Source organism: Leucoraja erinacea, chromosome 8 (genome assembly GCF_028641065.1).
Source record: "Leucoraja erinacea ecotype New England chromosome 8, Leri_hhj_1, whole genome shotgun sequence".
Taxonomy (NCBI): Eukaryota; Metazoa; Chordata; class Chondrichthyes; order Rajiformes; family Rajidae; genus Leucoraja; species Leucoraja erinaceus.
This window is the reverse complement of record NC_073384.1, coordinates 72,848,169-72,870,925: the sequence shown is the minus strand read 5'-3', so window position 1 is coordinate 72,870,925 and position 22,757 is coordinate 72,848,169. Positions and strand designations below refer to the sequence as shown.

General features: G+C 42.5%; 1 protein-coding gene across 1 annotated transcript in view; it reads right to left on the bottom strand.

Annotated features, from left to right (window-relative positions):
• The window catches only part of scaf8 (SR-related CTD-associated factor 8), a 110,316-nt gene that overhangs the window by 73,122 nt on the left and 14,437 nt on the right, over window positions 1–22,757 (bottom strand). Inside the window, exon 3 of the mRNA XM_055639985.1 lies at window positions 16,903–16,947. Within this exon, the coding sequence (XP_055495960.1) occupies window positions 16,903–16,947 (45 nt within the window). The remainder of the gene's footprint in view (window positions 1–16,902; window positions 16,948–22,757) is intronic.

The window sequence follows — 22,757 nt, the reverse complement described above, 5'->3', positions numbered from 1 at the left end:
TTCGCAGTGATTGGGGTGAACTTCTGCCTGCAAAAAATGAATTTGGAAAAAGAGTTCAGCATTTGAATTTCAGCATTTGAATTTCAGCTTGAATTTCATTGGAACACTGGCAGAAAACGTGGAGGCCCATTCATAACGAGACCATAAGAGGAAGAGAGAAGATAGACACAAAGCTGGAGTAACTCAGCGTAACAGGCAGCATCTCGGGAGAGAAGGAATGGGTGATGTTTCGGGTCAAGACCCATCTTAAAATAATATGGAGCTTGGGATTATTGACACCATTATCAATATTAACTTGTGGACAAGGGTTGCTTTGAGATAGGCAAGTTAATGTTGATCAATCCTCACCTGTATCAATCTATTACCAGCTTGGTGTTGTGTTGCCCCTCCTCACATCCAGCTTTCTTCCCCTCCCTCTCCTCCAATCATTGTGAGTGCTGCCTATCCCCGATCTCCAGAGATGGTGCCTGACTTGCTGAGTTACTCTAGCAGTTTGTCTTTTTTGCAGGAATGAAGATGTGCATATAGAACATAGAAAGTACAGCACAGGAACAGCAGCCCAGGGTCTGTGACAAACATGATGCTAAACTAATCTCCTCTGCATATGTGAACCACATATCCATGTGTTATCTAGATGCCACCATTGTATCTGCTTCAACCAGGCACTCGGGTAGGATAAAAGAGACCAGCAGAAATCCCTATGGAGAAGAGAATTTCTTCAAGTTGGGTATTCATGGGATAAAAGAGCAAATTAAACATTTTCAAGCGATACACATTGCAAGTGGTGGAAATCTGAAATTAATAAAGGAAATTGCTAATAAGCATCTAGAGGCAGAATTAATGCTACTGGCTTATCACATTTCAGTTAAATTTGAGAACAAGATGCAGATAAATGGAAAGGTGGTCAATGGACAACAGTTGTGCATAATAAAGTATACATCTTAGTTTCTGAATATCGACAGAACTAACATTAAAATCTTGGCATTTGAACAAAAAAAATTGCAGATTTTGATCAATTCTGCTAGTTTTATGAAGTATTTAGGTAAAAAGAACATTTAACGTTTGAATGCAACTGGATATTACATTGAGCGGCAGAGTGGTGCAGCGGTAGAGTTGTTGTCTTCCAGCTCCAGAGTCACCAATTTGATCCTGACACTCCTCGCATTCCTTCCTCTAGCTACACAATTTGCACCTCATCAATCCATTTTACATTCACAAATCGCAACCTTATAATCCTTTTGTCTCACACCTTGTGGGTGTTCATCTCTGGCCTTTGTCCAACCACCTGCCTATCAAAATCCACCCTAAGTAAATAATTCATTTTGTGGGACAGCTCCGACAACAAATCTTGGAGTAGGATTTAAACTCCAGGGTTTTAAAAGCAAACAACCAATGGGTATAGCACAGGAAGTGAGTCCAAGTAATCATCTGGATCAAGCCCAACCCAACATTAAATGAAGAATTTCATTAAAATGAAGAGCTCATAATAGAGCAAACTAAATCCAAAAATGGAAAACAATGTCGTTATAGGTTGAGGCTATTAAGTATTTGTTGTGGTTATATTTCGTGTCAGCCAGAAAGAGAAGGAAAGTGCAGGAAAATATAGTTCCAAGTTATGGAATCAGAAGTCCGAGATTACCAAGACAAGAGAGGACCAATGAAGACAAATACTATGCCAACAAGGTAGAAGAGCACCCAATAACTTTGTGGAACATTGTTATGCTTCTTAACTTATTACTTTTGTGCAATTTTACAGCTATAATACACTCCAAACAGTCAAAGAAACTTCTGGCTTGTAATGACTTGGATCTCATTGAAACATAAGATTATTAAGGGTTTGGACATGCCAGAGGCAGGAAACATGTTCCTGATGTTGGGGGAGTCCAGAACCAGGGACCACGGTTTAAGGATAAGCGGTAAGCCATTTAGAGCGAAGATGAGAAAACATTTTTTCACACAGAGAGTCATGAGTCTGTGTAATTTTCTGTCTCGGATGGCAGTGGAGGCCGGCTCTCTGGAACTAGATAGAACTCTTAAAGGTAGCGGAGTCAGGGGATATGGGGAGAAGGCAGGAACGGGGCACTGATTGGGGATGATCAGCCATGATCAAATTGAATGGCCGAATGGCCTACTCCTGCACCTATTGTCTATTGAGTACTGCGGTATACGAAATGTAGCAGCCAAGTACCTGCAAAACATCTTAGAAATATATTGAAAGATAATACTGGCAAGGATGTCGGGGGCTTCTGCTCTTCTTTGAAATACTTTTCATCAACCGAATTTTGGGATATCACAGTAAGACTAATTCAAAGGTACCTTTTATTCAGGGAGGTGATGGCGGAGGGAAGAACTACTGAGCAGGTCTAGTAGAGACCAATACAGACACAAAGATCCAATCACCTCCATTCCATGATTTTACTTGTTTCCATTGTGGAAGGCTGTTAACTGTGCAGTCAGAGGAGCAAAGCAACTTCAGAATATCACGTGCAAAAATCCACAGCATACAAATACATGATCAAGGGAATAACGTTTAGTGCAAGATAAAGTCCAGTAAAGTATATTTAAAGATAGTCCCAGGTTCTCTAGTTGTAGATAGGAATGTTCAGTTCCCTGATAACAGCTGGGAGGAAACTGTCCCTGAAACTGAAGGTGTGCATTTTCACACTTCTGTACCTCTTGCCGGATGGGAGAGGGGAGAAGAGGAAGTGATCAGGGTGAAACTCATCCTTGATTATGCTAATGGCCTTGAAGTGGCAGCGTGAAATGTAAATGGAATCTGTAGAAGGGAGGTTGGTCTGTGATGATCTGGGTTATGTCCATAATTCTATGCAATTTCAAGCAGTCTTGAAAGGGATTGTTCCCAAACCATGCTGTGGTGCATCCTGATAAAATGTTTTTTACGGTGCATCAGTAGAAGTTGGTGAGAGTTGTTGGGGGCATGCCGTACTTCCTAAACCTTCTAAGGAGGTGGAAGCCTTGGTGTGCTTTCTTGGCCATTGATTCGATATGGGAGGTTCAGGACAAGTTGCTGGTGATATTAACTCCTCTGCTTCATCATTGTCATTTCATACCGTATGATTTACGTATCATACGTATGATTTACATCAGGGTGTAATTGCAATCTTGCACAGCTTGTAGCATTGTTGGTTTCATGCAAGTCAGCTGGAGTAAAACTCTAATTCTGGAACAAGTGTATGCCCTGTTTTCAATCTCTTGAACATGTTATCAACTGGCAAGGAAGAAATATGACAACTGCATCTTTTTGGACAACTCTTGTGTTCTGCATCTCACAATTCCAACATATTCTCTTTTGCAGGTGGAAAAGATAATGATTTACCTCTTCAATTGGCCAAACATATTTTCCTCACCACTAAATAGCCTTAGTCTTCATCTCTACCCCAGTAGAGGCCTATCCTTTCTTCTTGCCAGCCTTCCTCCCATCTTCCACTTCAAACACACTTTCTGAAGGATCATTAACCCAAAAGTTAAATGTGGTATCTCTCCACAGATGTTGTCTGATCTGCTGAGAATCCCTGAATTAGAAATGTAACAAATTTTGAGCACCCTTATCTTAGTAAATTATTTGAAATCCCCTGCTTTCAGCAACTCTTTTGGCCCAGATCTCTCTCACATCTTGTCTTAAGATAGCCACTCCTATGGCGTCTCACATGCTCAGCCTATCTGTAAACTCCTTTTCCTCTCTATCTTCATCTCCTTCTTCATTCTGTTCCAGGTTCCTGTCGTCAGCCTCAAGTCTTTGCAGCTTTCACTCCCTTTGTTTGCTCTCTTGTTATTTTCCTTATCTGCTCTGTTTTCACATGCACTCTCCACCTTTCACACAGATAGTTCTGTGCCCTTTCTTTCCCGGTCATTTATCCAGCTTTGGAGACGCAAGGAACTGCAGGTGTTGAGGAAAACACAAAGCGCTGAAGGAATTCAACAGTCAGACAGCACGTGTCAGACGCAGGTTTGACCTGCTCTCAGGTACTCGGTGAGCAGTGCTCCAGTTTCCTCCCAATCCTAAAGATGTTGGTTAATTGGCCTCTGTCAAATTGCCTCTGGTGTAGGAAGTGGATGCAAAAGTGGGATAAAAGAGAATTAGAGTGAAAGTTGATCGATGGTCAACATGGATGCAGTGGGATATGTTTCCAGGCAGCATCTTTCAAACAGTTCAATTTGCATGCGCTAGTCAATCTATACTATTACTAAAACACTCATCTTGACCACTTCCAGCCTACGCTGTAAATACATTTTAGCAAAAATGATACCCTATATCGCTACGGTTTTTTCGCCATCTTACTCACCGTCCTCCTCTCCTCCAAGCACCCGAAGGTTTTTTCCAATTGGTGAAATAATAGAAAAGTTATGAATGTTTAAAAAATCATGAGATCAGCAGATTGGTCTTCTCACCTGTCAGTCACCATGATTAAGGTATCACCCCCTCCTGGGGCCAGGGGAGTAAAGCCCCGGAGGCCGGCCATGAGCCAGTCAGCCTGGAAGACCGTAAGTACGAGTTGAGTCCAAAACTGTGAGTCTACGCTGTGAGTGAACTGAACTGTGAGTCTGCACCGTGCTGAGCAAACTGAACTGCGAGCCTGCACCTTGCTGAATAAACTGAACTGTGAGTCTGCACCGTGAATGAACTGAACTGAACTGTGAGTCTGCACCATGCTGAATCCAGAGGTCGCACTCATTCCGGAAGTCCCGCGCCGTCAGTGATAAGGTCGCGCTCATTGCGGAATTCCCGCTCAGTCCAGAGGCCGCACTCAGCCGTGTGAGTAGATTCAAGAGAGGGTGTGAGTGTGTGTGTGAGATGGAGGGTGTGTGAGTGATGGAGGATGTGAGTGTGTGAGATGGAGTGTGACTGTGTGTGAGATGGAGTGTGTGTGTGTGTGTGAGTGTGTGAGATGGAGGGTGTGTGTGAGCCCACCAGCCGTGAGTGAGCTGCCAGCCCACCAGCTGTGAGTGAGTGAACTGCCAGCCCACCTGCTGTGAGTGACTGAACTGTGAGTCCAAGAATACATTCGGCCCACATTGTCCATACTAGCCCTCAGGAAACCAATCCCTTCAGCCCACAACACCCATACTAGCATTCCTGAAAGCACCCCCACTGGCCACCAATATTGGAATTGGTGGAGATGGAATATTGGTTTAGGGGACCAGCCCCCCGTCGTGTGAACATGGGACCCAACGGTTCCACTTAAGTCTAGTATCCACTAATCTCTCCTCCCTTTTTTCTGTAATCCATGTAAAATACCATGGGAGATTTCATACACATCAAATTGCAAGACCGTTTTAAAAAAGTTATTTGTCAACTGTACTTGTAGCTGTTCAGTGCAACATGCTTTCACCATCTTATTGTGATAAGTTTGTAATACTGATTTTTGTTTTCAAAGTTTCCCACAAAATATTATTTGATTGTGCTCTGGTGAACACCATTTTATTTTTTCCCCCTTTTTTAAAGTGTCTATTTAAGGGTGCAAGGCTAACAGCAATATCATGCTTTCGACTAGCTGTTAATCATAAAACTATCTTGTGGACATAGCCCAGACCATCACGCAAACCAACCTCCCTTCCATTGACCCACATATACGTCACATTGCAGGGCCACCAACAAAATCAAGGACCAGTCTCACCCCAATCACTCCCTCTTCCCCTGCTCCCATTGGGCAATAGATACAGAGGTTTGAAAATGCATATTTCCTTATTCAGGGGCAGTTTCTTCCCAGTTGTTACCAGGAAACTGAACCGTCCTCTCACCTGCCAGAGTGTGGTCCTGACCTCCCATCTACATCATTGGAAACTTTGAATTATCTTTAATCGGCTTGCACAAAATGTTGTACCCTTTATCTCTATACTGTGGATGGCTTGAATATAATCATGTATTGTCTCTTTTTAATGGGCAGCATGCAACAAAAGCTTTTCACTGTAACTCAGTACACATGATAATAATAAACAATATGGTATAAGCAAACTTTGTAAAGTTTTACAGCAAAGAAATACTACATTCTCATATCTTTGCTTAATGGGCTGGCTCTAATTTCAGCTCGTGTCCCATTGTAATGAACACACTACCAAGAGGAAATTGTTTCTCACAGCACTACTACGCATTTCATATTAATTAGTATAGCCCCATTATGTTATGTACTTGAGAATAGGAAATGTAATATGTTTAACTAACCCCCTTCAGTCTTTGTGTCATTCAGATGCATCTGGATTGTATCCACTTCAATTCACCCTCAAACTGATTTATATATACATTGAAATAAACACAGACATTTGATTAAGTCTTGTGAATTTTCCCCCCAGACAAGTCCAGTTGTTTTTCCAAAGCGATTTCTGAGAACCCCAAATTTCTATTTTCTTTTGCAGAAATAGATGATCCCAATTTCGCCAGATTGAACCCCATCTAGCAGTTATTCCCAGTTACGTACTTTGTTAATTCTCCCGTTACAAACAACTTTTACTGACAATATAGAACTCCAGAAAAGACCATTGAAGGAGGTCACTGGACACATCATCAATATGAATCACTATCCTTTGCTCCCTTGAGATCTCCATTTGCAAATGCAGTGACATTTACAATTTATCAAATGCCTGCTGTTTGTAAAAGTAACTGCTATTGACACACTATCTATGACTGTCATCTCAAATTTACAAACCCACTGAATCCCACAATTGCCTTAACTACACGTTCCTCACACACTTCCTCTTTGCAAGAATGCCATTGCTTACTCACAATTTCGTAATCTCCATTTCATCTGCTCCCAAGATGAGTTTTTTTTGTGCACCTCTTTCTTCAGTAAACATGGTTTCTCCTCCGCTGTTGTGGATGAAGCACTGGCCTGTGTCCTTAAAGTTCCGCTCCTGCTCGCCATCCCCAAGATGGACAAGGAAAGTTCCCTGGTCCTCACCATTAACCCCAGCAGCCTCCGCATCCAATACATTCTCTGACATTTCCGCAACCTTCAATGTGATCCCATCATCAGTTGCGTCTTCTCTTCCCCATCCCTTTCTGTTCAGACCAATCACTCTACAACTCCTTGGTTGGCTCGTCCCTCCTCATCCAACCCGCCTCATACTCAAGTACTTTCCTCTGCAATAGCAGAAGATGGAATACCTGTCCCTGCATCACCTCCCACCTCCACCCTTAGACCCTAGCATCCTTCCAAGTGAGAGCACTTCACTTGCTCCTCTTTGAACCTCATCTACTGTATTTGGTGCCTCATTTACAGATGAAGTAAAGACTGGGTGAATATTTTTGCTGAACACTTGCACCAAGGCCTGTTGGGTCTCCCAGCTGCCAACCATTTTAACCTTGCTTTCCATATCAACCTTTGACCCTGGCCCCCTCCATTAACAGTGTGAGACCACACCCAAACTTGAGGAACTAAACCTCAGTTGGGTATGCTCCTAACTAACCTTATGAACATTGAATTCCCCAATTTCAAGGAACCCACCTCTTTCCTGTCTAACCCCACTCCAGTGCACGCACACATTTCCCCCCAATTTCCCCAGCCACACTGCTCGTTTCCCCTCCTTCGTATGCTCATCTCCCGTCCGCATGTCACCTATTTCTCTTTTACTTCCCCGCTTCTTGTCCCCCTGTACCCACATCCCCCTCTCTGGTTTTATATTTCATTCCTCCTTGTATCTGCTAACAGACACCCTTTTATCTCTATTTCAACTAGCATTTGTCACATACATTACCCGACTTGTATCACAATGCAGTCTGGAGGGTCCCGGCTTGAAACATCACCTGTTCCTTTTCTCCAGAGATGCTGTCAGACCCGCTGATTACTCCAGTTTTTTGTTGTCTATCCACCTATCACTTGCTAAGCTTTGCCCCACCCCATTTCTCTTTTCTTGTTTTCTCACCACCCCCACCTCGTCAGTTTGAAGGGTCCCAACTCAAGAATTATCCATTCCCTCCATAGATGCTGCCTGACCCACCGAGTTGTGCTTTGCTCAAGATTCCAGAATCTGCTGTTTCTTGTTTCATTTTCTCATAAATATAACTGGTTCAATTTTATCTGATGTATCATTTACAAAGCCACACTTAATACACTCAAATCAGTTCATAATTGTCTTAAAAAATCAGTTCCTGTTTGTATTTTTGAACCGTACGCATATAGCATTACAGCACTCTTTCTATAATTTCTTGGTTTATCTCTGAAATAAGTGACATTAAGAATTTTCTGAATTGTCAATCACCCCTTCCGGCACCTGCTGTCAATTACCGGGACGAGGAGAATAAAGCCCCGGAGGCGGGGCTGAGTCCGTGAGCCATGCTAATTGAGTCCACATGCCGTGCTGATTGAGTCCACAAGTCGTGCGGGCAAAGAGCAGCATGCGGGATGCTTCTGCGGCGACCAGTACGACGAGCCGGGAGCTGTTAAGTTCAACCGGAGTGAAGTCGGAGTGGGACCGGGAGCTACTGCGTGAGGCCGAAAGCTGAAGGTGCGGGGTGAGCAGTGCGAGCTGCGTCTGCTGCCACTACCCCCCCCTCCATGCTCTCCACCCCATGCCCACACCTATCCTCCCGCACATGAAGAGGTGGGGGGGGGGGGGGGGGGGGGGGGGGAGAAGAGTGCTGGGGGATGAGGGGAAATGAGCCGTGCCTGCGTAATTAGGGACTATGGGTGAGTGATGGAATATTGCGTTGGGGAATGGGTTGCGTTGGGGGGTGGGGGGGGGGGACCAGGCCTCCTGTGTGACTGGGACCCAACGGGTCCCACTTAGTCTCGTTACTTTAAAAAAGTTTCAATAGAATGTTATTTTCCTTCATTTTTTCTGATACTCTATTGTCCTCCTCGACTATGAAGATCATCAAAATATTTCTTCCATCAGCCTTAAGATCCCCACTCTGCTCCTAGCCATCCCTTAATAATAATAATAAACCTGAAACCCTTTAGTTTTCTGATTAATGACTGCCACGAGTCCCTCTTTTTGCAGATTTTACTTTTTTACTGCTTGTTTTTAAGTTAATCTTCTTTATATCCATGCAAGACATAGCTTTTAGTTTTACATACAATGCAGACTGCTATGAAGAAAAGTAGATTTAAAAGAAAACTTTGCAGAATAGCACCATAAAACCAGTCACATTCAATACAGGTGCACAACCTTTTATCCGAAAGCCTTGGGACCAGACACTTTTCGTAATTCAGAATTTTTCGGCTTTCGGAATGGAAGATTTTTAGAGTAGATTTTAACGGCTGGCTCAGTGGTAGAGTGCTCGGCTCATATCCGCAAGGTCGCGAGTTTGCGCCTCGATCCCGGCAGTTACTCGATCGCGAGTTTGAGTCTTCAATGTAGTTTTTTCTTGCAGAATAGGAGAGAATAGGGAGGGTTAGGCTGGGATCATTCTCTGCGAGATGATCTTAGTGCGGGAGACAAGTGTAGGAGAGGTGTACTGACTGTGTGGGCAGAACTTTGGAAGTGATTGCCCACCATTCTCAAAAGCCGCTGTGTCTCCCTGTCCCTCCAACTCCAGAGGAATCCGCTCCCCGATGGGCCGCTACGGCGACAAGTGGCAGTTCGCCCACAGCCCGAGCTTGGCCACCCCAAGAACAAGACGTACCTTGCACACCATCAGCTTCTGCCCCTACGTGTTCCTCTGGAGTTGGAGCGGGGCTGGGCTGGAGTTGCTGATCTGGGATCTCCGTGCTTGCAGTGGGCCTGGGGGTCGGTGTCCCGATGAGGGGGTGCAGCTCGGGCTGTGGGCGAACTGCCACTTGTCGCCGTAGCGGCTCATCGGGGAGCGGCTTGGTGGTCCTGACCTCTCTCAGCTCCTGTCCAGGGGGGTGGCCGGAGACGTCAGGACCAACAGGAACCCGCTACAGGAGCTAAGACTGGGAACTGTACCGCCCTTGCCCCCTCCCTCTGCAACTGCAAACAACCCCACATTTCCCAGTCTCAGCTCCTGTACAGGGGGGTGGCCGGAGACATCACAGCCCGAGCTGCACCCCCTCATCCGCAACCCCAAGACGTATCTTGCACACCATCAGCTTCTGTCCCTACGGGGAGCGTATTCCTCTGGAGTTGGAACGGGGCTGGGCTGCTGCTGGCTGTGGGTCTCTGGCTTGCAGTGGGCATGGGGGTCGGTGTCCCGTTGGTCCTGACGTCTCCGGTGACCTGCTGGCATCGCCGACGCGAAGACAGTGCAAAGCCCCCGTGCCGGTGCAATGGGCGGGGAGCTGGAGAGGGGAGGGAAGGGGTCACACACATGGACGGGAAGCAGAGGGGTGTAGGTGGGGTGAAACTGAAGGGAGCGACAATCTGCTGCTGCCTGCCCGCTGAGTTAAAAAAGTTCCCACGCAAGACTCACGATACACTGTGTATCGTGAGTCTACCGTGGGAACTTTTTAACTCAGCGGGCAGGCAGCAGCAGATTGTCAATTATTAACCCTCCCGCGCAATATACCCTCACCTTCTCTTTTATGAATGGGGATTTAGTTCCCCTTTCTTCGAGGACCGACCGGAGGTTCCGCTGTCACCTCTGCGGGCCGCCCTCGGTGAACGTCTTCAAGGACCTTTCTTCAAGTACCCGAAAAAAATGTCCGCTATTCGGAGCTTTTTGTTATTTGTAACCGGATAAAAGGTTGTGCACCTGTACTTAAATCGTTCTTCAATCTTCACGAGCAATGGATTCACAGAAGTTGGCAACATCATCCACAATGGACTAAAATTTAGAGTTTTAACCAATCTGATACAAACAAGGTCCTGCTTCCAACTTTCAAGCTCATCCATCCTGCTATAGGAAGATAAATAATAGCTGTTGCATATGGACCCTCAGACCTACTCCACTAATCAGCAAGATCATGGACAATTTACTTTCAGGCTCAACCCCACTTTCCTGCTTACTGATCTAACCATTATTTGTCTTGTTGATTACATTTCATTCTCAGCCTTGAATACAAAGACTCGGGTATCCAAAGTCCTCTGTGAAAGAGAATTCCAAAGAGCAATAGGCTCCACAGAAATTGTTCCTTAACTTAGTAAATACCTTATCCTGAAATTGTGTCTTCTAGTTCCAGACTCCCCCTATCAAGAAAATATCCTCATAACATCTAACTCTCTAAAAAATCATGTATAATTACAAATAGGTTTACCTCTCATTCCTCTAAACTACAGACAGCAGAGGGTCATTCTGATCAAAATAAAAGAATGTTTGTCATAAGCACTGGATACAAAATTCTTACTTGCGCAGCTTTACAGGCACATTGGACGCAACAAGAACAAAATAAATAAACACACAATAAATTTGTTATTCAAAGTAACTCATCCCCCTTATTCCAGGAATATCCTTCTAATAAAGAGCTCAAAGTTGGTACATGATCAGTTCCTACACCCAGATCACAATGGCCAGGTATATTTACTTTTCATTTTTGGTTGCTGCTTGGATTTGTTTCCTACCTATTAAGAGAGAGATTTGGTACAGTAATTTGAAAAAAAACATATATCAGTAGACATTATGCTCAGAATGAGACTCTCACAACATGTTTGAGAAAATGATTTTACGTTGCTTTACACTAAAATTCTTATGGCCTTTCATGTAAAAAATTGCTGCAATTAACTACAATTGTAACATAATTGTAATGAATGAAAACGAGAAAACATTTAAAAATCAAGATTATTTCACTACAGGTTGAAAACTGATTTTCCGGCAACTAATGGTCCACCCACCCCTATAATTCAGACAAAATTACGACAGCTCAGTTGAAAGTCCCTGAACGGCCACTGATGCGAGTGGCAAGCGTTCTCTCCAGTCATGCCCCTCCATCGTGAAAGAATTAACTATGCTCTCAATCTTCTCTCCTAACTGTTTCGCAAAGACAATACAGTAAGTAGGTATGTTACAAAACCTACCTGAATCGCCATTGGGAATCTGCCCTCAGCCATGTCGGCGATTTTGGCGCTGTTTGGAGGGGGCCGGTTTAAAACGCGATTTTTACTAGGCTGTACTAATCGCAGATGTTCAGCCTAGTAAATCATTAACGAAAAATCACTGCAAGACCCGGTCGCAAAAGGTATTACTAGTTTTATAGGCCTCGATAATATAGTTATGATAATTTTAAAATTACTGTTTTATTCCGCGACCTCTCGCAGCCCCAGGGTTTTATAGAGCAAACAATTAAAGGTATGTACCTTATTTTTACATTAAATGGGGCATATATATAACCCTGTAATTAAAGTTATCTATAGCGAGTGGTTCATTTTGGGCTTTTTATATCCCGCAGTATTTTTCTCGGCATTTGAGGGCACTAATCTAGCGCGCTGTCAACATTCTAAACCAGCGCGTTCACAGAAACCCACTGGAAAGCCGATTTAAATGGGCATTTATTTACAGCAATTGAACACTAAATTCCTTCCATTTGGCTATAAATTAATGTAAATTAGATATAAAAATCATGTTATATTGTGGATTATTTGTGAATAATCTTTGGACACTTAGGCTATTTAAAAATGTTCATCTTTCCTTAAGAAATGGCCTGTTGACTATCCAAGATCACAGCTTTTTTGTAATGTCCATTGAAAATCAATAGGGAACAAGATGCTAATTTCCGAGTATGAAAATGGCCATAACTTTTTTAATACTTGAGATATGAAAGTGAATTTGGTGTCAAATTAAACTTATTGTTATGCTTTATCTGATGGGATAAATTGCAGACTTGATTTTTAAAATCTCAAAATTTTGTAACATTGCTACAGTAAGCCCTCATTTTAATGACCTCCTTATAACAGATGTCGGATATAACGGACAGATTTGCCGACCCATCCCTGGCTCGCACCATCACCCTGACCGTTTAGAGCCCCTACCACTCCCGACTCGCAAGGTGCACCAGCAAGGACAAAAAGTGCAGGAGTAATTCAGCAAGTCAGGAACTCCATAGGACATGGATAGGTGACATTGAGTCCCTTCCTCAGACTGATTACATCAGCTGAGTCACTCTAGCACTTATGTGTTTCAGTGTTGCCCCTCGGACACCGTAGGGCTCCCTTCCATCTCACCTGCTGCCGCTTCCAAGGTGTAGTATGTCGGCGACTCTAGTGGAAGAGGAGGCGGTGGTGAGGGGAGAAGGTGTCGGTGGGGTAAAGGAGGCAGCAACCCGAAGGTGGGAAGCCGGGGCTACCCTCTGCCACCTCCTTCATCCACCACCTCCTTCTTCCCCAATCGCCGACATACTCCACCTTGGAAGCGAGAGCAGGTGAGAGGGGAGGGAGGTCCACGGTGAACGAGGGCGAACACTGAAACACACAGATAGACACAAAATGCTGGAGTAACTCGCGGGATAGGCAGCATCTCTGGAGAGAAGGAATGGGTGATGTTTCGGGTCGAGACCCTTCTTCAAACTGACCCGTCAGACGGGTCTCAGCACCTGTAACGTCACCCGTTCCTTAGGTCAGAAGCCAGAACAGCCAGCTGAATCGGTGAGGAAGGGTCCTGATGTTACCTATCCCTGTTTCTCCAGAAATCCTGACACATTGAATTACTCCAACACTGTGTCCTTTCGGTGGGTGAAGAATTGCTTGCTGATGCACTTTGCGAGTCCAGAGTGGGGTCAGAAGCCGAGATTTAAATGTCCGTAGAGACGGTGCCAGGGATGGGTCGGCAGGTCATTCCATTCACATTCAGTTTACATTTTATATTTGTTTTATTTAAGTTTCTGGCACTCAGTGGTGTTTTAGACACAGAAGGGCTGCCATTAGCAGGCCTGGGGCATATTGACGTCTCCTCTGTTGATCCAGAAAACCGGATTATCCAGAAAGGCTCTGGAACTAAGGGTGCCAGAAAATCGGTGTTCAACCTGTACAAACCTTTATTAACTATTGGTTAAGCCGAATTGTTTTGAAACATTCTAGTAAGATATTTCACTCGGATCTGGCTTCAAAGGAGCTCTACAAAATACTCTTACGGAGAATATTTCAAATTAAATATAAATTTTATTTGATTGAATAGATGTGATATTCTCTACGATGTTGGAAATCCACTGGGACTTGAAAATGGATAGATACCATGCTGAGGAGTTCAAGGTAGCTGTTATAGAAGAACAATTCAAAATACGAACCCAAAGAACGTTGGCCATTGTAAAAACGACATTTGATGAAAATAGACAAATAGGTTGTAGCTGTAGTAATATTGCTTATTCTTAGGATGTTTACCTCTAAACCAAGAGGGTAGAACATGCATTTAATGAAACAGTTTCATTCAGCCCGAGTTTTGCCATATCAATCACCAAACATTCCTTTTTATAGCCTGGACAATCCATAAAATTACATTTCACAATTGGCATGACTCTTTTTCACTACACAAGCTACAACTAACGCAAAGAGGTTCAGCTCTTCCATTTACAAGTATCAATAACAGCGCTGGATTTTGGAGCGAGCATATGAGAGATCTGGGGAGAGAGCAGGCAAGGGAACCAGGAACAGAAACCAGGTGCAGGAGAGGGAGGGAGATAACTCATCCAATATTGAGAATGAAATTTGAACCTGCTGCATGGCTGCTATTGGGCAGTACCTCACCCAGCACCAAAAGAAAATAGTGAGCATCAATCTGAAATGTTCACGTTTTCTTTTCCTACAGATGCAGCCTGACCTGATGAGTATTTCCAGCATTTTCTGTCTTTAGGTTACCTACATCGAATATGTTTTTAAAATCCTTTTTTGCAATTGGTTGAGGAACCACTGCCAAACAATTTCTTCAATGGCCTTTTGCCTTAACAAACAATAACAAACTAATGACATTTGACAAACTAATTAGAAATTTGCATGTGTAATTTCGAAGAGCTAAAGGTGTCGATATGGCAACACCCACAAGTATAAATTAGGAAATTTCTAAACCAGTCAAACAAATTTCATAAGGAAATGGAATGCATTTTATTGGTATGCATCATTTAAATTAAATGGTAAACCTGCAAGCGAGCAAGACAGTATAACTAGCTTTTGTATTTTCAACAAATCTCCTCGTAAGCCTGAAAATGGGCAGTGAAGCTTAATATATTAACCCAATAAAAAATGAACCAGATATGGCATAATCATGCAAGAACAGACATTTAGTACACCCAAGCCCCTATAATCACTCAACAAAATTATGACTAATCCTTCACTGCAAAAAATGTTTTTTCTAATCTCCATAGGCCTGGATTCCCTTTTGAATATATTCACTCCATTTTGAATGCAGCCAATGACCCAACCTACACTTCTTAACTTGAGAATTCTAAACACTCAGCTCTCCAAGTGCAGATATCTCTCTTTGTTTCAGTCCTAAATGGTCTACCTCTTATACACGTTGTCCTAGACTCCTTAGCCAGAGGGAATGCCCTCCCTGCATCTACCTTGTTGAGCTTTCTAATAAAGCAGATTAAAGGAATGGTTTGGCAGTTGATCAATGTCTCTGATATGCTTTCTGATGACAAACAACAAAATCACTTCCTTGCATAAAGATGAATGAATAATGGAAGAATTCCTCAACTACTTCAGTCCAAATATTGCTACAAAATATTAACCAATATGGAGTATGTATAAGTTTAGATGCCAGTACATTGATATATATCAACAGCCACTTGGTATACATTAAAGAACATAACTGTACATCCTATAAAAACCATCACTCCTTTCTATGCAGTTGTTTTTTTTGGACAATTGTAAGATGGACAATTGGACAATATTGTACCTTGTAAAAGGTGGAGACCCTAGCAACTCTGGCGGACTTACATGAAGCACAGATTCAGAGTTCTGCAAAGTGATGTGAAGATCTAGATAGCATGCTAATGCATAGCTTATCCCAGTTTCACAGACTTAGATTGACCAGGAGATACGATTTGAAATTAAAGATACAGTTCATTGAGTTGTTTGGAAACTCTTCCATTATAGCAATGTCCTGGACACATAGAATAAACTCCAGCAACTTCAAAAACTGCCAGAGATGTAGTACCTTTATCACGTCTACTTGCCCTTCACACTAAATTCTTCTCCAACATCTTCAAGTGGTTAATCTCATAATATTTCCCATGATAACCCTGCTCCCCCCCCCCACAAGAGACTACATAGCTGCAAGATGGGGTCTGGAAATGTCTAGGCATGAAGCTCTAACCATTACATGTAGGATAGGCTTGACGAACCAGGTGTTCTTTCTCTACTTGTCAACTTTATGTTTATAAATAAATAGCAGTCACCAAGCAGCAAGTGCTGCTGAAATCTATGATGAGCTGATTCTTGCATCTGCAGAAACACTGCAAAGGCCCTGGAACTGATCCCTGCAGCAGAGATCCCATCTAATTTAACAACTGCAGCATAAAACCCAAATGAGAATTAGCTTGAGGAGTGCGATAGAAGCCAAAACCATAGCGTATGGGCACATTAATAAATATTTAAAACTAGAAAAGAAAAGATATTTAGAAAAACTCACGTCATAAAATTAATGTTACGTTCAAAGTAGATAATTGTTACTTGATGTGACAGATGACACCTTCCCAAAATTCCTCAGCACACACAGCACATTGTAAAATGATGGGTGGCAATGGAAAATGGTTAGCAAAATCTTGCCAAATGCCCAATGTGAAAATAAGCATCTTTAGTACTACCCAGATACTTTACCCATTAATTAAATAATAAAAAGCAAATGATATAAATGCTAGCGATAAGCCCAGATGCATCATACTGGTACAGCAAGTTCAGCTTTGGAAAAGATCTCATGTCAATGAAATACCGGCGATTGAATTTTTAAGTATCAAATCTATAAAATAGCTGACAAAAAGGGGTTTACAATGTTACCTCAAAATGAGGTTAAGATACATTATTAAACCTTTCACTCACGGTAACAGAATTTACTGACACACAGCTATCTGATTAAACACTGAAAGTTTGTACATCAATTGTAAACTAAATGCAAATTCTTACCCTTTGAATAAACTTTTCCACACTCTGTACCACATGTTTGTAGAACTGAAATGTAAAAAGGAAAAAAAAACATTAAATCGTGGAAGATCGTTGAATAGGTTAAAACATAATACAGGAAAGTCAAGAGGTCATGCTATAGTCATTTAAAACATTTGATTGGTGATCTATTTTAGAGCATCACACATTAGGAATGATGCAAAGTTAATTTACAATGTGGATCCAGGCTGAGGATTGAATTATGGACAGATTGGAAAAGTTGGTGCTGATCTCCTCACAAAAGGAAAGCACAAGAAGATCACTAATAAAGGTTGTTTTCAGTTGATTAGATTCCAAAAAGATGGGAGTGATAGGGAAAAAAATGTTGACAACTGAAACTGCAAAAGTATCTGCAATTGGTTGGCCTCGTCTTTATACTTTTTGATTCCACTAACTTCAATGGACCTATGTACAGGAAGTGGGACAATCAGTGCCTCAAGTTACTCCATTCATTCAAAGCAAATGTAGAAAGACAAATTTATCCTGCCACTGTTTCCAACAACTGATTGGCAGCCAACCAAGAGGACATGGATTTAACAGCCAAAAGTTGTTATTTTATATCAGGGTGGTGGTTACGATTGGAAAGCACCGCTTGACTGGAAACAGATTAAAGACTGATATTGATAAGTGAATTCATTACATTTTGAACAGAGTAAAAATCGTAGGTCTGTCTCAACAGCAAGTCATGGCATTAATTGGCACATACTCTTCAGAAGATCAATATTACAAATATTTTTCAAATAGCTCTTTCCTGTTCTACTCTATTCTATGCAATGCAAAAATGCAATCACAGAAGAAAAATTCAAGCTTTGGAAAAAAACAATGTAGCATCTAAAAACCTCTCCCAAGATGTTCCTGGCATCTGCATGGCAATAAGTGGAATAGGCTAAGGGAATGCAAGGCTAAATCAAAAATTGAACTCAATACAATTAATTAATCAATATTGTTCAAGCTAATTTCTAACCAGGTGAATTTCTGTGCTACACCACATTGCATTCCCTTTTAGATTAATTCTCATTAAAATAAACCTCTGACCATCTGAATTATTATTTCCTTTTAGGTTTCAGTGCTTTATAATCAGATTGTGCTCCTGATTGACACCTTTTAGATAGTTTTACTATATTAAAAGTCATTAATATGATATGGTATTAATCCATGGTGACGGAAGATATCATCTTCCTTCATCCAATTTTCTCAGCTTTGTGGCCAACGGAATCTAAACCCATTTACATTTATGTCCAAGTTATTTATGTACATCACAGAGGTCCCTGCACCCAGAACCTTGCAGAACTCCACTAGTCCCAGACCACCGGGCCAGAAAAAAAGCCCTTCTACATCCCTGTCTTCCACCAGAAAGCCTGTTCTGAATCCATACAACCAAGTCACATGGAATCGTGTACATCTTTATCTTCTTGATCAGCCTACCATCAGGAACTTTATCAAAAGCATTACTAAAGCCCATGGATTTGTGATCACCATCCCCAAATGCACTACCACTGCAATAGCACTCTCCTGGCCAATCTCATTTCTCAATGCCAGGTCCAGTATGGTCCCTCCTCCAATTTGACTGCCCACGTCCTGTTTTAAGAAACCCTCATGGAACCCAACACATAACAAATTCTGCCCCATCTATGCCTTTTGCAGTAAGTCCCAGTCAATACTGAGGATGTTAAAGTCACCTACAATGAGAACCCTGCTCTTTTTACATCTTTCCATAATCTGACTACATATCCATTCCTCTATCTTCTGCTGACTATTAGGGGGCATTGCTCTAACAATCCCATTAGAGCATTGGCACCTTTCATATATTGAACAGTGGTAGAACCCTGCAGTACATCCTCTCAGTATGCTGCCATGACATGCTCCCTGATTAATCGAGCGACTCCTCCATCTTATTTACTCCCTCTCTGACACATCTGAAACATCAAAACCCTGGAACACTGAGCTGTCCCATAACCAAGTCTCCATATATCCACATCACAGCCCCAAGCAGTGTTGGACTACAATGTTATGGTAATAAAGAATCCGGCTTAAAGGAACAGTTTCAAGCAAAGATCCTATAGCAGAGCAAGATGGCCTACTCCTACGCAAAACACGTAGTACGGTCATGGGCAGATTCATGGGTGATTATAGGACCCATTTTAGCAACCAGCCTCCGCCACCTTGCTTCCGGCCAAAGATCGGATCTTTGCTTCCGCCTCCGCTCCCGTCTCTTCGCATATCTTTGACATGGGCGGGGAGAAGGGGTGCGCGGCCCGGGACAGCGGGGAGAAGGGGTGCACGGCCCGGGGCAGCAGGGAGAGAGGAGGGGAGTAGTGCAAGTGGGGTAGTGGTGGCGCAGGAGGGTTGGGTAGGGCCAGGGGAGGGAGAGAGCAAAGATCTTATAGCGGAGCTCCGCTATAAGATCTTTGGGAGAGAGACGGGGAAGGGTCCGGGGTGCAGAGAGCATGGGGAGAGATGTGGGGCTGGGCGCTGGTGGGTTAAGGGACTACAGCATAGGAGGGGGGGGCGGGGGGGGGAGAGAGTTGAGGGGTGGGATAGGGCATAGTGTGTGTGAAGTTGCGGGGAGGTTTACAATGTTTATTATTTAGTGTCCCTTGTCTAGTCTGAAATAAAGTTCATAATTGGATATAAAAATCAGAAGAAATATAATTGTGTGTGTTATATGATTATATACATTTATATCACATTCATGTATGTGTGTTTATAAACATTTTATTCTTTAACAAGAATTAACAGAAATATGAACTAACAGAATTATGAATCTAACCCTATAATCACACACACACACAAACTGTTCCCCCGCAATGTTGATTACACCGCGAGTCGGGTCGGGTCAGGTAGGCTCCGGTCACTAAAATGGGCGGGGGGGAAATGCCCAGGATCCCCTCCGCAGCGAACTACACGTCAGCCCATTGCATTTCGCAGGAGTCGCCTATCTTGCTCCGCTATAGGATCTTTGGTTTCAAGCCTGCGATAGATCAATTACAATCAAATTGAATGATGATGTTAACACAGTTCCTCAATACTCCACAAGACCCTGCCTCTCATGATGTATTAGTGTACCGAAATGCATCACCTCAAGTTCGTCTAGATTAAACTTCATATGCCATGAAGTTCATTTTTCAGTGCATTTCATCAACACACTGCAGCTTCAGATTACCAACCACTTTATTCACAACTCCACCACACCTCTTGTCATCCTATAATCTCCTTCTCCTTAAGCATCTACTCTGACTACCTCAGAACTTAAAGAAATGAATCCACACATTATATTACAGGTGGGGCAGATTGGGCTTGATATTTGCCAGAAACAATATGGTGGGTATTTGCTGTGCGGTCCTTACACCTTTTTTGTTGGGCCTCTCTGGATGCTCCCAATCAAAAGTTTCAATATTTGCTCGCTCATTTTTGAATCTACCTTCGATCAAGAGTTAGGTACTCCTACATCAGTGAGAATGCCACTATTTTGTCAAGGAAGCATTGAGAATATCCTTGAAACATTTTCTCCACCCTCTCGAGCTGATGGAGTTTAATATAAAATCTGGTGTCAGCCATACAATGTGATTTACCCAGCAAGTGCAATTTGCAGCAGAGGAGTAAACTATGACATTGGTTCACTTATTCTACTGCACTTGGGAGGATTTTGCAACAGCAGTGTCAGTGATGCATCATGGTGGTAGCTGCTTACAAACATAGAATAATAGGTGCAGGAGTAGGCCATTCAATATGATCATGGCTGATCATCTCAAATCAGTATCCCATTCCTGCTTTTCCCCCCATAACCCTTCTTGATATGGCTTGTGGCCCATTTTTCTAATGTATTACAGGTTACTTTTAGATCTGGTACAGGCTCAATGGGCCAAATGGCCTATTTCTAAGTATTAGAGAAACAAATAAATATAACAACATAATGACAGGGCATGATCTTGTAATACACTCTCAATAGCTGGAGAATTTGCCCACTGAATCCGTTAGATTAGATCTGGCACTGTAACAATGTGTCAATTAATTTCAATAGTAGAGAGCAGACATTTGAAGGCAACAAATAATCTACATTTCCTTAATAAATTGAGCTGCCTTAAATACTTCAATTGACCAATTAAATTAAGGTGCCTCGTGAAACAGAATTTCTGAAGAGATATTTTAAAAGTTTCATTAACTTTTAAGTTTTGTCTGCCAGAAACATTCAAAAGCTGCACAAACCGGTGGTCAAAAGTGTTTTTTATAAACTGCTTGTTCTAAGGCCATACTATGAATTATTTATGCACCTTATTTATGACTGGCATAACCGAGGAGCACATCAGCAACGGTCAACTTTATTCATATATCATGTCAGTACTGCATAGAAACTACTCAAGTATTTAGATTAGTACTTTTTATATAGTCATGAGGTATACGTTATTTGTTAGGGGGGGGGGGGGGGGGGGGGGGGGGGGGGGGGGGGGGGGGGGGGGGGGGGGGGGGGGGGGGCTGGTGTGTGTGTGTGTGTGTGTGTGTGTGTGTAAAAGAAGCAAAGAAAAGGAAACGGGATTTGCACAAATGTTCACAAACACTGCCTGCCATCTTACAAGCTTTGAGAACTTGACTTGGTATATAAACTGTAAATTTAATATTGATGACTATCACTAGATTTTTTTCTTAATTTATTTTAATAACATTATCTTCTCAATTTTATTGACTGATCATTTTATAAATGAAGTTTATATCTAATTTCTGCAAGTATATTAAGTAAAAACTCTTTTTAGTATTGGTTTACATGGTCTGGTCATAAATTATAAGCATCCAGCATTATGGAACACATACTGCTAAGTTCACACGTCAAAAACAGATTTACTGTGGACTTGTAATTGTAAAGGGAGATGTGCAGAAAGGTGCAAAGACTTGAGGTCTGAGGAGCAAGGAGGCCAAGTGAGCAGGTCTAACATAGAAACATAGAAAATAGGTGCAGGAGTAGGCCATTCGGCTCTTCGAATATGATCATGGCTGATTGAATATGATCATGGCTGATCATCCAACTCAGTATCCTAGTCGTCATAATCTGGCATTATGAAGAGCAAAATTCAATCCTGGACCCACACAGAACTGCAGACACAATGTAAGTAGATACGATGACCCACTGACAGGGCAACTACCTTAAACCTGCAGATGTACAGAACTGGTCCCTTTTTAAAAAAAAAAAGATACAGCATGGAAACAGGGCTTTTGGCCCACCGAGTCCATGCCGATCATCGGTCACCAGTTCACACTAGTTACGTATTATCCAATTTCTCATCCATTCCCTGCATATTAGGAGCAATTTACAGGCGCCAATTAAACTACAAACCCGCACACCTTTGGGACGTCGGTAGAAACCAGAGCACCAGAAGGAAACCCACGTGCTCACAGGGAGTATGTGCAAACTCCACACACACAGCACCCAAGATCAGGATCAAAGTTATGTAAAGTTTGCTTTTCAATTGTCATCACAGAAAAATTGTTGTCTCTTATCTCCTTTGTTGTTCTGATTTTACCAACAACAGAATCCCTTAACTGGAAACAGGCTTCCAAGGCACCATTTCAGAGCTTCTGGGCAAGCAAAAGGCACCCACTTAGGACAAATGTGACCGCTCCTCCAGCATCCCTCCCCCCTTCTAGACAATATACAATTTAGTGTTGGAACCATCAGCAATATCACACATGCATTATTAATTGGTTTGAAGTTGAAACTGTCTCTCGTCAGCTTAGAGACAAGAAGCATGCAGTTGCTGGAATCTGGAGCAACAAAATCTACTGGAGGCAGATGTAATATAATAAAATGTAGATACAAGGGACTGCAA